Source organism: Petromyzon marinus, chromosome 16 (assembly GCF_048934315.1).
Source record: "Petromyzon marinus isolate PM22_M1 ecotype Great Lakes invasive population chromosome 16, UKy_Petmar_22M1.pri1.0, whole genome shotgun sequence".
Classification (NCBI taxonomy): domain Eukaryota; kingdom Metazoa; phylum Chordata; class Hyperoartia; order Petromyzontiformes; family Petromyzontidae; genus Petromyzon; species Petromyzon marinus.
Window position 1 is genome coordinate 8,764,003 of NC_133682.1, and position 17,350 is coordinate 8,781,352.

Genomic DNA, 17,350 nt, shown 5'->3' on the forward strand with positions numbered 1-17,350 from the left:
TTTAGGAATACTGTTGGGTGAACGTATCCTCACATCGTACCGTTTTCCGGAGTTGTTCGCTCACACTTCACCGTACTGCTCAGGAATGGATCCACTTCACCAGCCGCAATTTATGCAGACGCATATCAGCCAAGCATCTCTCCCACTCTACGAGCGAACGTCACAATTGTGGGGTGTAGAATGGGCCGCTAAATGCCGAGAACGCATTGCAGCACAGACGAGACACAGAGAGACCTGGCCCAGAAAACCACCACCACCACAATCTCTCCTCTCCAGCTCTGGTAGCACTCCTCCCCTCCTCCAAGCCAGGGCATGTGACACACGTGACACACGTCACATGCCCTGTAATTAACCCAGCTCTCTGAATCGCATGCCTCGGGGTCACCCCGTTTAATCCTATAATCACAGCTTGTTGGGGTCACAAGTAAAATGGGCCCGTAGGTTCTGGCCTGGGGCAGAGATGGGCGAGGTTCGTAGGGAGGCTCGGCGGTGATGATGGGGGGGGGGTGTAACTGGTCTCAGATTTACGCGGTGAGAAGTCGTGGTTTTTGGTCCTTGTTTGCGAGTGGTCGTGAGCCCGTGTTATTGCATCCTCGTCACCAGTCGTAATGCAAAGCCATCCATCAGCGTCGCCACACGACACATGCGCAGTGGCTAACGCCACTGCCAACAAGTGTTTATTGATTGTCTTGCAGATTTCTATTCACTGATAACAAAGATGACCCCATATAACCATTGAGACTGATGGGTCAGGTGCTGTTAGCGAGCAGCTATAAAGCATGGCACAGCAGATGGAGGCAGTGGTTTGGCGAGCACCACTCCTGGCTGCGTTTGTCTGCCTAATGCCGATATTTACACACCATACCAGGTGTTTATTTAAGGCCGAGTCGATCTAGAGGAGGGCAAGTTCAGATACCACTGTTCCACGTTTGTATGTGTTCTCTTGTGTGTCTGCATTCACTCATATAAGCCACCCGCACACAATTCTCGAACGTCACTTTAAAAAAAAAGATTTATTTTTGATTCAACTTACCGAACTCACAACCTCAAGACCGACAGCTCTGCCACTCTCATTAACTGCAGCCATTCCGAGCCTATGACTTGGCGCACGTAATTGCACCTGCAGTATATGTGCACGCAACGAGGTAATGAAACACGCGGGGACGGCGAAGTGGTGGGGTAAAAATGTAACGTGTTTACTGTGGAGTGCTCGACGCTCACAAGGCCAAAAACAAAACACTCGAACGAGCTTCTACATTTGTTTTCTCTTTCTCTCTTCAAATATGCACCTAATCAGTCACTGCAAGGAGTCATTCTGCCCACGATTTAACTTAAGGATCAAAGTACAAAAAAATGCAGTCTGCGGAACGTTGTCTATAAGCGAGACTCACGCACGCCGCTTTTAAGCAGATACACTTTTGCATCGTCGTCGGTTGAGAAAAAGCGTCGTCAGCCGCTATATATGTACGTGTCGAGGGAGGCTATAAATTACACACCCACGCGCGTGTGTCAAAAAGGTACACTGCCCATTTCACAAGGGCAAACCTTGAGATTTGAGCGTTGTGAATGATAATTTTTTTGACAAACTTAAGTGTTAGAAAATTACACTCCGGACAATAGTATAAAGTCAACACAACTAGGGTTACTGAGCTCCCTTGTGTCGTTGTTGTTGTTATGCTGTTCCCCCATAAAAAAAAAAAAACTCCCCTCGAGTTAAACAAAAGTAGCACGACTGTTAACTCGCCTAGGTTCTAGAAACAAGCGTTGGTTCGCAGACGATTTTCAACATTCTGACCGCCACACGACAGCGCGTTCAGCCCACAAACTCATGCGACAAGTTGTCAACGCAGCGAATGAAGAAAAAACATTGACACTGTGGACAACGTCTCTAACATCAGGGTTTCACCACATGACCACGGAACGAGAGAACGTACAATTCGTAAAACTTTGGCTTCTTTTAAGAAATGCTCGTGCAAAGATAATGATTAAACATGGACACAATGATACTCAATGCTGGCTGCCAATGTCTCACCGTGATCTTCAGTATTTCGGGATAGTTTTTAAGTCGTCATTTAGTTTGTTTAAATAGTTGACCTTATATCATTCCAATTGTAAGAATGTGTGCAAGTGCAGTTTGGTACTAAACACATTTAAGAGGTACGTCGGTGCACGTGGGTGCACGTGTGTGAGCACCTTCATAGGTGCTTGCTAACAGCATATGCTCCAACAGTCTCTTAAGGCAATACGGGGGGGGTCTTTGTAATTTTGCTGTGTTGTTGTTCGTAATAGGCACTTGCTAACAGGAGATTTACTGAGTCTAACCAGGCTTACGGGATGATCTTATTGTTTATATGGTTGCTACATGTTCACGTATAGGGCCAAAAGAGTGCGGCATTAAAACATAACCTTTATGTAACCTTTAAGTGTTTTTACCATCATCTGTTGTTTGTTGATATTCCGAACGGGAATTGCTTTTCCAGAAAATGTTCGTCGCAATGTATGTTTAATGGCCTTAAAACAGATAAGTATTACGTCTCAATAAAAAAAAAACGTATTTGTCGAAAAATAAAGCAAAATACTGCAGATATTTGGTCTGAGAGCACATTTAAACGGCAGTGTTTGCCACAAACTAGGTAGCGGGTCACCCTGCATTTGGCTCTTGACCAGTCGAGTCTGGTATGCGTGTAAACACAGCCAAGAGTGCGGCTTGGTGAGAAAATCCGATTCGCATGCTCTTGCAGACATATCCTGAGCCCACCTTGAGCCGAGGCACGGCTGACAACACAATGATCAATGTTAGCTTATTAAGAGAACACGCTAATTGTGTTTTAACACAATTTGGTTTGACTAATAGGTGTATTGTTCTGCATTGTTAGGAACAGCGGCACTGGACAGCATTTATTGATGACGCTTTCAAGTTACGTTAACATTGGCATCTGGGATGTTTAAAACGCGCGCTGGTGTACCTTGTGCAAGTGCAAGATCTTATTTAGCTTATCATGTAATTCTAAACATTAACAGCACCACGTTATAACCTTCACATCGACGTTAAGGCACATTCTTCAAGTTCTTAGACGTAAAAAAGACACATTGAAAATTTTCATGCCTAAGGCAATGAAAAAGTTTAGACTGATTTTCTTGACAGAACTAGATAAAGGCGTAGACATGTTTTTGTTCAGATGCATGACATTTGGTAAATGTTGATGGCATTAAATGACGTTAAAAGTCAGCATGAACTGGAACTCATTCTTCCAGTCATCTAGTATCATCACCCACAACATTGGAAAACTCGAGTCGTACGATTTGAATGTTCTGTTGTATAACAATATTTTTACTGCCTTTGTGCTGTTTGCACGCATGTGTTGTAGAGGTTTAGAACATAGATTTGTCAAGCAGGTAGAGTGGAAGGCTCCAGACCAGCGATTCTCTACCTGGGGTGCACGCACCCACTGGGGGTGCGAGACATGGCCATATTTTTTAAAGAGGTAAATAATGGAAACACAAATTCAGCACGGGCACGTAAGTACAACTACTTTGTTTCATCAAACCTATGTACTTATTAACATCATACATGTTGTGAGAATAGGTTTTCCCCTTTTTTCTGGCAACAAAACAGGTGTTAAGATGTTAAAACACCAAGCTGAAACCTTTAACAAGGAATAATGTCTGCATTAACCACAATACTTGTGGTCAGAATGCAAACAAACAACATACTCTGATAATATCTGTGGCATTGTCTTTGCAACTGATTGGCCCACACCAGAGACAGCTTTCTTTTGAGCCTCATCTCAAAACGGTGTTAGACCAGAGGACGCCAAAAGGCGTACAGCACAAAGACAATGCCACTATCAGAGTAATGAGAGCTCTGGGTGAGCAGCTACATCATGGAACCTCCTTTGCCAGTACCAAAATATGAGAATAGGGTTTTCCCCTTTTTTCTGGCAACAAAACATGTGTTGAGATGTTCAAAGACCAAAATGAAACCCTTTATATGCTTTAACGATTGAGAACCAAAGGGGTTGCAAGGCTGCAGTAATGGCTACGAACCCACTGCTCAAGAGGAAAGGAAAGGGATCATCAAGTGGCAACGGGTCGGTTAGCCGGCTACGAAGCTCCCTCCGAGACGAGGCACACGGCAGTGATCACAGGGCCCGAGTGCACACACGCACACAAAACCGCGTCCGCTCGCTCACGAAACGTACGAGCAGTCCAATTACATTATCCGTGGGGAGGGGGCCAACGCGTTTACACGTACAGTGATACCCCGGTTTACGCCGGGGGGGGGGGGGGGGATGCGTTCCTGAAAGGTGCGACGACGAATATCGAAACGACGTGAATCAAAGCGTTTATTAGGGTAGCAGGTGGAGGCTAAGGCTGAGGAGCGACGGATAACGAGAAAGGACGATGCTTTCAACGACGCAAGTGTGAGGTCAAGGCGACGCAAACCAGGTCGCGGTGTTAATACACTTGCGACGTTAAAGCTTTCGTGACTGCAGGAATACATATTCTATGGGTCTTTCGGTAAAAGCCACGTAGATAGAAAAATAATATATAAAATATCACGTTTCGATCGCAACACAAGCAATCGTCTTCGATTGCCTGTGTTGCGAACGAAACGTCGTGATATTTATGTGGCTTTAGCGAAAGACCCATAGAATACTCTCTAACTTGTTTCACACTGCCACAGTGTTAGAGACGCATGTTTGCCAGACTAGCAACAAAGCACAAGTCACTGGTTGTGACCATGTACTAGCAAATTGCTGAACGTTGGTGCTTACACAATACAGAGGCCACCCACGGCGGCTGCCATCTACCATGGCGGCGCATTTTTGTAAAATGGGTGTCAGATTGTGGAAAATTAGCTGATTATGCTGTGTGTGTTGGATAATTATCGGCACGTTGCTTTTTAATTTCAGCAATGCTATTTATTTTTGTCATGCTTTTATTAGTTTTTATTTCCACAACCATACTTAGAATTTCACAACACTTTATTCTACAACATACGTGGCGGGCAACTGTACATCATTATTCGGATATTTTTTTTGATGAGATTGATGTCACCAGATTAATAAGATTAATTGTTCAACACCATTTTTAATGATTGGGGTAACTTTAAAGAAACCATAGGACAATGTGAAGTAAAAAAAAGTTTAAAGCGGCAAAGAAAAACAGTCCAAAACTAAATTTACGCTAAATTAACCCACTGCCACCCAAAAAAATAAAACAAATGTTACTAAAAAAATCAAGCCAAAGCATTGATATTTAAACTAGACTGGATAATAATAACAATAAAATAATACAATGCATATTTACGTATTTTATTCAATATAAATCTAAAAGCAGTCTCTATGTGTCCTATCTTACAAATTGTGAGAATAGTTTAGCACACAGCTTTGGCATTGAGCTACTGAGAGGCACTGAGGAGAGAACAATTGGACGATTGCACAATCACACCGTAAAGAGATATCGTGAAGTGTATTTAACTCTGCCTGGAATGACCTATGGCCATTATCATGCATAATGCAACTTTAAATGATTCTTAAAGCAACTTCATTCCTTGTGGCCAAGCTTATCATGTCTAGCAACCTTCTGCAAATTACGAAACAAATCAGGCCTATTTCAACGTGAATATCCACGGCCAATTATCAATTGTCGCGTTTAGTGGTAAGCGTGCAAAGCAGTACAAAATCGTGAGTTGGGAACCATAAACGTTTTCTTCTTCTTCATATTTCCATCTTGGGGCCCCATGAAAACATTTGAGCCACTTGAGTAGCACCACTGGAGGATGACGTAACGTGAGAGGCATGACGTCAAGGTCTCACTTTGGCAAGAAGCACGGCACGAGGCAAATGTGAAAACTCGCTGCACTTCTCCCGACGTTGAAGAGACCACGGTGACATCTCTGTCACCCTGAGAGCATTCGTGGGATACTGGAAGCCAATTGTGATGGATTTATTTTTAAAGAAGAAACGCAAAAGAGAACAAAGCGACGATATGAAGTGAAGAAACTCTGGAGTGGTTTAAAACAAAATGTCACATTGAAGTGCCCTCTCTTCAGACGGCACTCCCTGCAATATTACATGCTATTTTTTTTTTACATTTTTAAAGTTGCCATCAAACACAACCCAAAACCTTTAGGCTACATTTCTAAACAAGCACATACAAAAATGTATTTCAATAGAAAGGCAATACTACAACAGTAATTATCTCACTTTTATATAAAGCACCAATAATGCATTACTGCAAGTTCTGATTAATGTTAAAAAAAAAATTCAAGATAACTCAAAACCAATAAAATGAAAGAAAAAAAAAGGTGAAGGGAGAAAACACAGGGCGAGTGCTTCGGCCGTCGTGACGTTTAGCACCGGCGCGCCGGGTGAAGAGCACGAGCCCTCCCGACGCGACCTCGCGCAAGATCACCCGCAGAGCGGCGCGAGAGTTACACTTCCGAGCTGTCGCTGTTGCTGCTGCTCCCGCCGCCGCCGCCGCCGTTGCTGCCCCCGTGGAGCCGCTGCGGCATCATGGGTTCGCTGCTCCCGCCGCCGTGCGGCCCGTGACCCGCGCCTCCCGCCTTCCCTCCCGCCGGGCGGCCGCGGCCGCCGCCGCCGCCGTCTCCGCGGCGCCACCGCCGCCGGGACGCGGCCAGGACGACGAACAGAGCCACGCACGCCGCGAGCAGCACGGCCGCCGCGCCGCCCACGATCGCCGGCACGGACGGCGCCGCCCCGGCCTCCCCGGCGTCCCCGGCGTCCCCGTCGCCGCCGCCGCCGCCGCGATCCCGGGAGCCCCCGCCCCGTCGGTCGCCCGGGCGCCCGCGGTCGTCCGCCGAGCGCGAGTGGTCGAGGCCGGCCGAGAGGCGGGCCGCGCCGGGCTCCAGCGAGATGTGCTGGATGTTGGTGCCGCGGTTGTTCTCCTCGCCGATGTCCCGCGCCAGGGCGGGCTCGCCGGAGTCGCCCGCGGCCCTGCGGTGGCGCAGCGGGCGGGCGAGGGGGGCGACGTCTCCCGCGGCCGCGCCGCCGCTCGTCGCCGACGACACCGAGTGGAAGCGGGAGAGCGTGCGCTCGGCGCTGCGCTTGCCGATGCCGCGGTTGGCCGAGCTCTTGGAGCGCACCGTGTAGATGGTGTGGATGTACCACTCGCGGCCCGACGACACCTGAGGGTGAAACGCGTAGCATCTGAGGGGGTGCCGTGGTAATGCTTTTGATAGCCCACGTGTATTGCCGGCTTCACGGGAACACTTCGTGATCCACTCTGGGGTTTTTTTTTTATCATATCATCGATTCGCAGATGGCCATGTAATGAACGTAATAATTCACTATTTTCATCCACTTAATCTGCCACAAAAGCATAGTTTCTTGACGATTATATTCAGTGGACTGCAAATTATTTTCCAGAACACCTCTATTAATGAATTTACACATCATTGCATAGTACGAAGCATTGCACATCGGCATTACCTTTGCACCAACCTTCTATAGATCAGGCCAAGAACCTCATAACTACTATCATGTACTACTATCATGTACTACTTTAATGTTTTTATATTGTTTGTTGTTGTAACGTTCCTATTCGCCCCTATTGGACATCTTTGAAAAATAGCTTCATAGCTCATCGGATTCCTTCCGGCATAAATAAATATTCTGATTTTGATTTTAAACAACTCAGTCCTTAATTACATTCAGTTCAAAATGGACATTGTGTGGCTCATCCATCGCAGAGCACCAGCACGGGGCCTGGGCGGGCAGGACCGGCCCTACCTGGAAGAGTGGCGTGGAGTCGATGCGGAACCCGTCCGAGCCCGGCTGCTTCACGAGTGGCAGGGCCTCCGGGTCGTCGATAGCCAAGCGGGAGTTGAACGGGACGTTCCCAAACACCGTGGCCTGCGTCTCAGGCTGAGCTTTGTCCTGCACGCGTCCAAGCGCAGCCAGCCAGAGACCGCCGCTTTACACACTGAGGCCGGTGCTGATTCTGAGTGCATGGAAAGTTGAGCTTTTGTCGCACCGTACGTGGCCAACCGTGCTCATTGGAGGTACGGGGAGGCGGGGGGGGGACAACATACTAAACAAAAACAGGGTGGTGGAAATGAATATTGGTTCCCCACAAACATTTGTTCTGGGTTAAGGTTAGAGAAAGTTTGACCAAAGCGATTGCATGAAGAGTTAAATCTATACTGAAAATGTACCGAGCAACTGTTTGAAAAGTGGTCTCAAAATGAAGGCTCCATTTGAAAATGCATGGATATAGGGTAATATGCAAATAGAGAGAGAGTACTTTCCTTTAAAAATATAAGTGGGTACAAATATTCCTAAGAGGAACCATTATTCTCAAGCATTGATTGCGAGCAGGAATGTATGTATGTTTCTTTCTTGGGGGAAATATATAGGGAGGAACACGTGTTTTTGGACAATGGCACGTAATCATACATTAATGCTGCCATGATATGCAGTAAGAGAAGGTGGTGCAGCTATCACCACGCACATCTCGCTGACCTTTGTCTCCCCAAACAATGTTGCTAGGCCTACCATATCATGGACTCTTTGTAGGCTAAGTTGATCTAAGTGCGGTTCAGATAACAATTTCCTCTTGCACGCAAGAGGAACACAACGCAGCATGGTCAACTTCAAAAATCGGTGTGCGGTAACAGGGTTTCAAAATCTGGAGCCTATGGCCTGAGTCGGCGAGACCTGCTAATGCCGGGGGCAGCCGGGACCCAGTGCTCACCAATATCTTGAAGCGATAGAGCAGCGAGGGCGCGTCCGCCAGGCACCCGTACTCTGCGCGCGTTGGACTGTACTTGGGCACGTAGCCGTCGGCCCCCGTGCACAGGAACACCTTTTCGATGGTGCAGATGAACGAGTCGCCCAGGTTTTGCACCGGGTCCACCATCACTCGGCCGTATATCGTGCTGCCTGTAAGCGGCACAGACAACGACAAAGACGAAGATTCCCCTTGTAGTCTTAACGGATTGTTGGGGCAAGTGCTGTTAGCGAGTAGCAGCCTGCATGGCATACAAGCAAGTGGGTGGCCAGCACCAATGCCTAGCCACCTTTGTCTGCCTAGTAGTGATGTTTACACATCGCACCAGGTTCTAATTTGAGGCTTAGTAGACCTAGGAGAGACACAGGACTGGTTCGGATCATCATCACTAGCGTTGGCTGTGATTTGGAATTGAACTCGGGTCGCTGGGTTCGTAGCACAGATACACACACGCATGGGGAGCAGTGGGGAGCTTAGCGTCATATAATGTTACGATCTGCCTTGTCTACAAACGTCAGCTTTTAGACCTTCAACAATGTAGATTTTCTTATTCTTTGGACCTTTCGGTAAAGTCACGAAGATAGAATGAAAAAATTACAAAAAGAGTAATTTTTTCTCCACCTGATGACGACCGCTTGTGTTGCGATCGAAACGTCGTAGTTTTTTGTAAAAAAATGTTTTTAACCCATCTACGTGATTTTACCGAAAGACCCAAAGAATATGAATTCCTGCAGTCACAAAAAGCTTTACGTCAAGATTGAATGTAGATTTAAAACAAACAAAAAAATTCCCACCGCTTCACAATGTGGTTATATTCCATGGACACGAGTAAGCGTATGCAGCACAAATGAAGACGCGTACCGCCAATGTGTGCGGCGCTGGCCGCGGAGACACCTACCCTCCGTGAAGGCCGTGTCTGTGCCTTCGCCGAAGCCCATCGAGCCGTCCGACAGCCACAGTGCCTTCTTGGAAAGTAGGTGCATCTGGGTGTTGAGACTGAACTCTGTGGCCACGGGGTCGCTCACCTACACCACGACACAGCACGGCATGTCACGGCCCTTGGTTATCGTAATCGCAACGGCGCCTGTGTATGTACGTTATGTTGGGAAGTTCTTTCGCGCCCTGAGTAGCCAACCACGCTCAGCGGAGGTGCGGTGAGCACAACTCCATTGTCCTGAACCTCACTGTGGAAGACAATCAGAGTGCCCAGAGAAAGCTCGCAAATCACCTCCCACCATAACGCATGCTTTATCCACTTCCGGATGAATGCCTTTCCAGTGTTGTGAATTATGCACGGCGAATAACGACGATGAGGATGCGGATGGTGATGATGACATTTGTGTGATGGCAATGATAACAGTGGTGTGATGATGATGATGATAATGACGATGACACTGGTGTGATGATAGCGATGATAACAATGACACTGCTGTAATGATGATGATGATGATGATAATGACACTGTCCTGATGATAGCGATGCTGATGATGCCGACCGGCCGGCCCGTCGGCCGGCCAGCCACACACCTGCTGGAAGCGGATGTCGAGGTGGAAGGTGATCGGCTCGCGAGGGTTGCACACGGCAGGGATGCTGTACTCCTGGTTGGGCGACGCCGTGCACGGGATGAGCTTGACCGTGTAGGTGCCTGAGTAGTCGCGCACCTGTACGCACACACGCACAGAGCGTACATGCACACGGGCAGACACGCGGTGGTGCAACGTGGTCCGCGGTTCAAGGAATTAAAGGGGGACCCCCCCCCCCTCACCCGCTGTCCAATTCGCCCTCTCTTCACAGCCCAGTTGCGGTTGCACCCGATTCAAGAGCCGAATGGCTCACAGGGATATACCAAATAAATGAAAACTGAAACTGAAAACAGTGCTTGGGGCCCCTCTGGACCATTGACTACGGTGCAGCTGCACGGCCTGCACAGTCGATGGCTACGCCTCTGTGTGCACGCTGCATGCACAATTGCCTGCAATTGTTCATTGCTTCAGCTTGCGAGTTATTGACTTGCTCGCTGGCATACTTTGCCTGTCTAGCTCACTCGGTTTAATGTATCTATTTACATTTATAAATAAATGTCTGTTGGGCCACTTGTACCGTTCACATTACTGAATTTATCATGGATATGAATGGTGTCTTATTATAACTGAAATCTAATAAGCTTGACATAAGCTGAGCTTTGGCACTGGCCCTTCCCCGCTTTAAGGAAGAGCCATTGCTCCCAATGAGCTGCGCTGGATTTTTCATCGCACAGTTATTTTAAAAGTAAATGCCGTCAAAAAAACAATACACTGCCGTGGCATCACACAGATCTACAATTATTAATACGACTGATCTCCATGGGGATTGATGCGGCCAATATCACTGCCTCCACGACTATTGTCACCACCATAACCACCACCACCAACACCACAAACGCCACTGTCATCACCACCACCAATGTCATCATCACCACCACAACCACGAGAACAACCGCTCTAACCGCCACCACCACCGTCACCAACACCTCAACCACTGGGACCGTGACCACCGCCACATCCACTGATATCATCATCACTTTCACAATCACCATCACCACCACCACCACCATCACCACCACCACGTCCATCACCACCACAGCCACCATCACCACTGCCACAACCGTGCCAGCCACTAGCTGCTGATGTGTGCAGTGCAGGTCCCCTGCAGGCCCTCACCGCGTAGTCGGACGTGAAGCTCCACTGCTGCTCGGGGCGGTTGTACGTGGCCTCGCTGCGCACGAGCGACAGCGTGAACGTGAGGCCCGGGTGGTCCGTCGACATCACCATGGCCGACAGCGACGTGCCTGCGGGTGACGTAAGAAGACGGAGCCTTACTTCTGTTTGGCGAGCACCTATGAATCTCACCTCTTTTCCATTTCCCATTCTCTCCCTCTTCCCTTTCCCGCCCCTTCATCATGGTCACCCATTACCTCATCCCTTCCATGCCCCCGCCATATAAATTATTTCTTTGTTTATATATTTAATGTAAAGCGCCTTGATGAAACGTTCTCTATGAATGTTAAACTAAATAAGAATAAGGTATGGTCTACGCAGAAGACGAGGGGCGTGACATGGACACACCACCCACACCTAGCCTCCTGCCTTTGTCTTGCCGGAGATGCCATCACCGAACTTCGACACTTATCAAGGCGCGCTTTTAGGGGATTTCATTATCTGTGCATCTTGGAAGGATGACCACGACGCTGCGGGACTACATGGTGACCAGCAGAGGAAGTTCCACAACATCTACTGTTGTTTTGTATTTCTAGGCTCCCACGACTTGTATCCCTTTGTACACCAACCTGCACGGACCAGCATGGAGAAGTATGGTCAAATAACCCCCACCACCCACATAGTGTTGATTGTAAAACAAAAAAACGGGAGCAGTACATGTTCGTTATCTGTGCCTATCTTCAAAAATATCCATGCGGTTCACCCACAGATTAACGCCAAAATATGTTTGCACCACTTCTATGTGAAGTAAATAACACGGGTGATAGGACGAGTCTCACGCTCCTGGGAGACCACTTCTGGGCAATTCGTCTTTAGCTAAACACGGATGATGGGATGAATTAGACGTATTAATGCAGACAATAGGAAGAATCCATCCTCGGATAACAGGAGTTTCTGTGGATTGATTCGGACAATAGAAATATAAGAGTATTGGTGGATAATCTTAATGGCGGATAATAGAAGTAGCAGCTAACAGGGTGGTATAGAAGAGACATCTACTATCTGGCTTGGAGCCACGCCACATACCTGGGTGGGACATGACAAACTGCCCGCGGAATCGAGCCTCCGATCGGAAGTTGACAACCAGGCGTCCCTCGCCATTGATGCGCATGCTGGTGGGATACAACGAGCCTGCGGAAGAGCACATCAAGCAGGAACATTACAGATCCAGGCAATGTAAACGTCCAATAAGCAAGCGATATCACTCCTGTCGCAACGTGTCTTCTCTCCATTACATTTGGACCGACGGACAATGCTGGCTGGCACCGTTGTTCTGCGTTCGCCATGCCACTGACATCGCGTGCGATGAACAAGTTGAGACACGTGCAGGTGACACGGTGACGCCGTGGCTGAGCTGTACCGACTCACGTGACGCGCAACAAAAGCCTCGTCAGCCCAACCAGGACGCAGAACGTGACTTTTTTTTTACTTTCAGCCGGTGAGGCACCATTGAGCTAAGCAGCTCTCTTAAAACGACGACCGCCACCGCCCAAGACCGTTGGCAGTGGAGGGAATTACAAGCGATTGCAAAGGTGGGAAAGCGCAAATCCCTTGCACTGCTTGGCCTCGAGTTGAATTCAGATGTCTTGTAAGGCCAGCGTAGCACAAATTTGGTTCCGGATCGGCACAGAAAATAGCCAACGGAATACCACCGAACATGTGAGAGGGCCTCGCACTGGGCTCGGCTCGGCTCGGTTACGCCAGTGGATAAAAGGGGCATCTATATCCGAGCTCACCTTGCAGCTCAGCCTCGGGGGGGCTGCCGATGCCCTCGTTCCACAGGATGGCCGTGTCGTACACGAAGGTGAGGCGCAACTCGGACTGTAGGTCAAAGTGCTGCCAGCCGCCGACGGCCACGGGCGAATGGAACACGTAGGAGACGTGCAGCGGCACACGCAGCGTCACGTACGACTGCACCAGGTTCAGCACCTGCAGCGAGAGAGGGTGGGTGCATTAGGTACGTGTGCAGCACACGGGCGCAATGTCTGCATTTAAAAAAAATGCTACACTTAAATCGGAAGCACCACAAGCATTTGCTGATGTAGACACAACATTAATGTTATACTTGAAAATGATTAATATAATATGAGTAATGATATACTGGATTATAATAAAACTGTGGCAAATCTATTGATTTCCCTGAGTTTGGCTCTAATTCAGGACAACTCAAAAGCCAGACAAACCGCATTAAAATGAATCATGACTATCTGAAAAAGTTAGACGCATAATCTTTATTTACACTGGAGGAATCCGGTGATCTATTAAGCTCTTTTTCACAGATATCCAGTAGGGGCAGGTCAGCAAGTTAAGCCATGTAACATTCAGACAGTTGCCATGTAGATTGCAAATTGAATATTAATGTCTGCCTATACAACTGCATTTTTTTTCCTAAAGAGTGAATCCTCATGTGTTGCAAATTGCATATACATATGTATTCACCAAATAATTTGTTATAGATATTGGTTGAATATATAAAAAGTACAATTAATGCACTTGACTTCTCCAGGACAAGCGGAGAGAGAGGGCAGTGTTGGATGTGCACACAAACCTGGGATGGACAATTGCAAACAAACGTGCCCTGTAAATATTTTGTCACTCGCCTCTTGACCCCCAATCGAGGAAGTGCTTGGAGATGCCCACGTGTGTCAATTGACTCTCTCGTAAAGCCAAACGAAGTTCTGGACAAGTTCCATCCTTCTCCCCCACCTCCCTCCCACCACCTCCCTCCCCCGACTCCCCCCTTGCCAGTGACAATGACTCCTCTTTCAGTAACGTTTACCCGGTAGGAGCTCCCTGTCTGTTTGATGGGATTAGGACCAGGCCCAACAAAAATAAGTGGTCTTGGAAACCTAAAACAAACCGGCTGCGAGCTGGAATTCTGCCCCGTGTTTGCGGCGTCTGGGTTCATTTTTTTCTGTTTCTGTTGTGGCTTTTTTTCTCGAGATGTCTTTTCATTTAGGAAGGCACACTTTAAGAATTCGCTTTTGTGTTGGCTAAGGCCTGTAAACAGGCTCAGCCCAGGTCTCTATACACAAATGTTGCCTCGGGCAAAATAGTCCCCGACATTCCACAATGTCTATGCCCGCTACAGACGTGGAGGTGTTATGGGTAAATCCTCCACCCTTTTTACTTTTTTTTTTAGTCCAAGAGTTTGAAAATTCCCAGGGAAAACAAGTGTACAATGGGAGAGATTCCTTTTGATAGCATTAACACATAGAGCTAAGTGAAAACAAATGTTTAAGTGGACCTAAATAACACATGGTCTCTTTTTAAGTTCCTACAATTGATTGGAAGTCTCCTTTTATGATCTCGTGCTGCCTTTGACATTTGTGATCTTAGTTAGCTGCCCTTAAAGTTAAAAAAAAATCTCTTTTCGCGTGCTGTTTTGAGGTTGCTATTAAGCGTCGTACACACGAACCAGGTGCTCCGTTCACCTTCAAAGAAATAATCACATAAAGCCCCCAATTCTTTCAACCCAGACTAAACACATGCACAGACTGAAACAGAACCATGGATAGATTTTAAAGACAGGGGATAAGGTTTACAAATGGAAGAAAATCTGTTGAATCCTCGATATAAGAGTGTTAAAGTAAAAATGTAATGAGTCACGTGCTTATGTGCATTGTATAAAGTCTTGTTCAGCGCTTCCAGTAAGACTGATGCATTAAGTTTGGTAGATATGGACAGCACCATATTAATTGGCCCTGTATATAGTTCCACTCGTTAATATGCAGCCTTCAATGCGGCATTTTTGCTATTTTTTATGAATTCCACAATTGCATTTTGTTATGACTGCTTGAATATCAAACATAATGTTACACATAATATTCTTGGTTCTTTCGGTAAAGTCATGTAGAATGGAAATAATAAAATAATAAAAATAAAACAATACAATTCTCACGACGTTTCGATTGCAATACGAGCAATCATCATCAGGTGTGAAAACCACAGCAATAATTTTTTTGAAAAAAGTGGCGGGTTTTTTCTTATTTTTCTTATTTTTTTTGCCGTGGTTTTCACACCTGATGATGATTGCTTGTGTTGCAATGGAAACGTCGTGAGAATTTAATTGTTGTATTTTTTATTATTTCCCTTCTACGTGACTTTACCGAAAGAACCAAGAATATGAATCCCTGCAGTCACGAAAGCTTCAAATCGAAATTCAATGTTACACGTCGGAATCATTATTTTATCACGTTGCACCGTATAGTGGTGTAACAGCATTCACAGAGCGTAACTTCTTGACTTACACAGGCCTCTTTGCATGCACCCAACACGAGCACCTCGTGATGTGCCATTATAATTTGTGGAATGTTTATCACGAAACAATCAGACCAGTATTTTTTTAGTTTTCAGATTTAGGGATAGGCAGAAATATGTAAAAAAAAATATAGCATTTTGTTCATGGCACTGGCTTATGCTTTGTGTGGCTGGCATGGGTTCGAGGCAAAGACTTAAATGGGGCCTTCTGTCCTCCAGTCCAATCCTAACCTCTTCATAATCTGAAGCCTGGGCCTCTCAGGCCGCTGCACGAACAAAAAGGACAGACTAATGAACAAACTAACGAACGGACGGACGAACCTGCCCGTCGGTGCCAATGGATCCGCCGCAGTCAGCCAGCAGCTCCGACATGTCGTAGTAGCTGTTGAACTCCCAGAGGCACGACTCGACGTCGAGGCCGCGGTAGAAGCGAAGCGTGCGCGCGCCCCGCAGGGCGCTGCTGTACTGGTAGGGCAGCGTCTCGCCGATGACCGACGGGTCCTTGGTGGACTCGGTGAGGAAGCCGTAGCGGGTCGGCACCTCGTTGTAGTCCAGCAGGTTGGAGCACTTGTGGTTGCCCGAGCGGGTGCCGTCAGGGCTCAGGGTCAGCTCGAAGTTGGAGAGATGACGCGTGGAGATGACGGGCAGCATTCCTGCGGAGAGGATCATTAATTGGGGTGCCGACTACTTAAAACTTTGCAGCTTCGGTTGCGTGGACGGGGCCCGATTTGTTGCGTCTGCGTGTGAGAGAGACGGGTAGGCTAGAGAGCCTCGATTCAATTGAACACTGAGTGCGGCCGCCGCCCAGTATTTTGGAGGCAGAGTTGGTGGATCGGGCAGAGATTGTTTTGAAGGGTCTGTGAGGTGATCAGGAGATGGAAGAACAGCAACAGGTTGCTGACCTACATCCGGGCAGTTTTTTATTATTATCTCCTCGTATGCGTGAGTTTTCTCCAGGCGCTCCGATTTTCTCCAATGCACAAACACACTCGACAAGGAATTGTCCAAATGTCCTGCTTCGGCCACTAATTAGCACACCAATCAGGACAACATAGAGACCTATGGTATAAATGATAAGCTCTATATGATTTATTGTTTCGAAAATTAAAGAGAAATCTTCTCAACATTCTGGGCACAAATAGAGTTTCGATTTAAAGCTTTCGTGACTGCAAGGATTCATCTTCTTTGGTTCTTTCGGTAAAGTCACGTAGAATGAGAATAAAATAATAAATTGATAAAATAAAATAACACAATAATAATAAGAATATTATTTTATTCTCATTCTACGTGACTTTACCGAAATAACCAAAGAAGACAAATAGAGTTGTTGTGGGGAGCGGGGCAGAATGAAACAGTGAAGCTTAAATGTACATTTCTATTAGCATTTCATTGTATTTTATTATACTTGTTTAAATCGGAACCCTTTTTTTCGCAGGGTCTTGCCAAGTATTCGTAGGAGGGAATGGGGCGATGTTGTGGCAGTTTGTAAACCTAACTGGGTAAATTGCAGGTAACATTTTAGCATTGGTTTATTTGGCCAACACGAATTACATTGCGTGCGTTTTTTTTATTGTTTT

At 47.0% G+C, this 17,350-nt stretch overlaps 1 protein-coding gene across 1 annotated transcript in view; it reads right to left on the bottom strand.

Annotated features, from left to right (window-relative positions):
- Positions 1–984: 984 nt before the first annotated feature.
- LOC116942858 (FRAS1-related extracellular matrix protein 2-like) overlaps positions 985–17,350 on the bottom strand; it is a 66,413-nt gene continuing 50,047 nt past the window's right edge. Inside the window, exons 16-24 of the mRNA XM_032955237.2 lie at positions 16,095–16,426; positions 13,250–13,442; positions 12,540–12,644; positions 11,457–11,584; positions 10,284–10,418; positions 9,656–9,782; positions 8,722–8,909; positions 7,758–7,904; positions 985–7,153 (exon numbers count right to left, since the gene is read on the bottom strand). Of these exons, the coding sequence (XP_032811128.1) occupies positions 6,440–7,153; positions 7,758–7,904; positions 8,722–8,909; positions 9,656–9,782; positions 10,284–10,418; positions 11,457–11,584; positions 12,540–12,644; positions 13,250–13,442; positions 16,095–16,426 (2,069 nt within the window). The 3' untranslated portion in view covers positions 985–6,439. The remainder of the gene's footprint in view (positions 7,154–7,757; positions 7,905–8,721; positions 8,910–9,655; positions 9,783–10,283; positions 10,419–11,456; positions 11,585–12,539; positions 12,645–13,249; positions 13,443–16,094; positions 16,427–17,350) is intronic.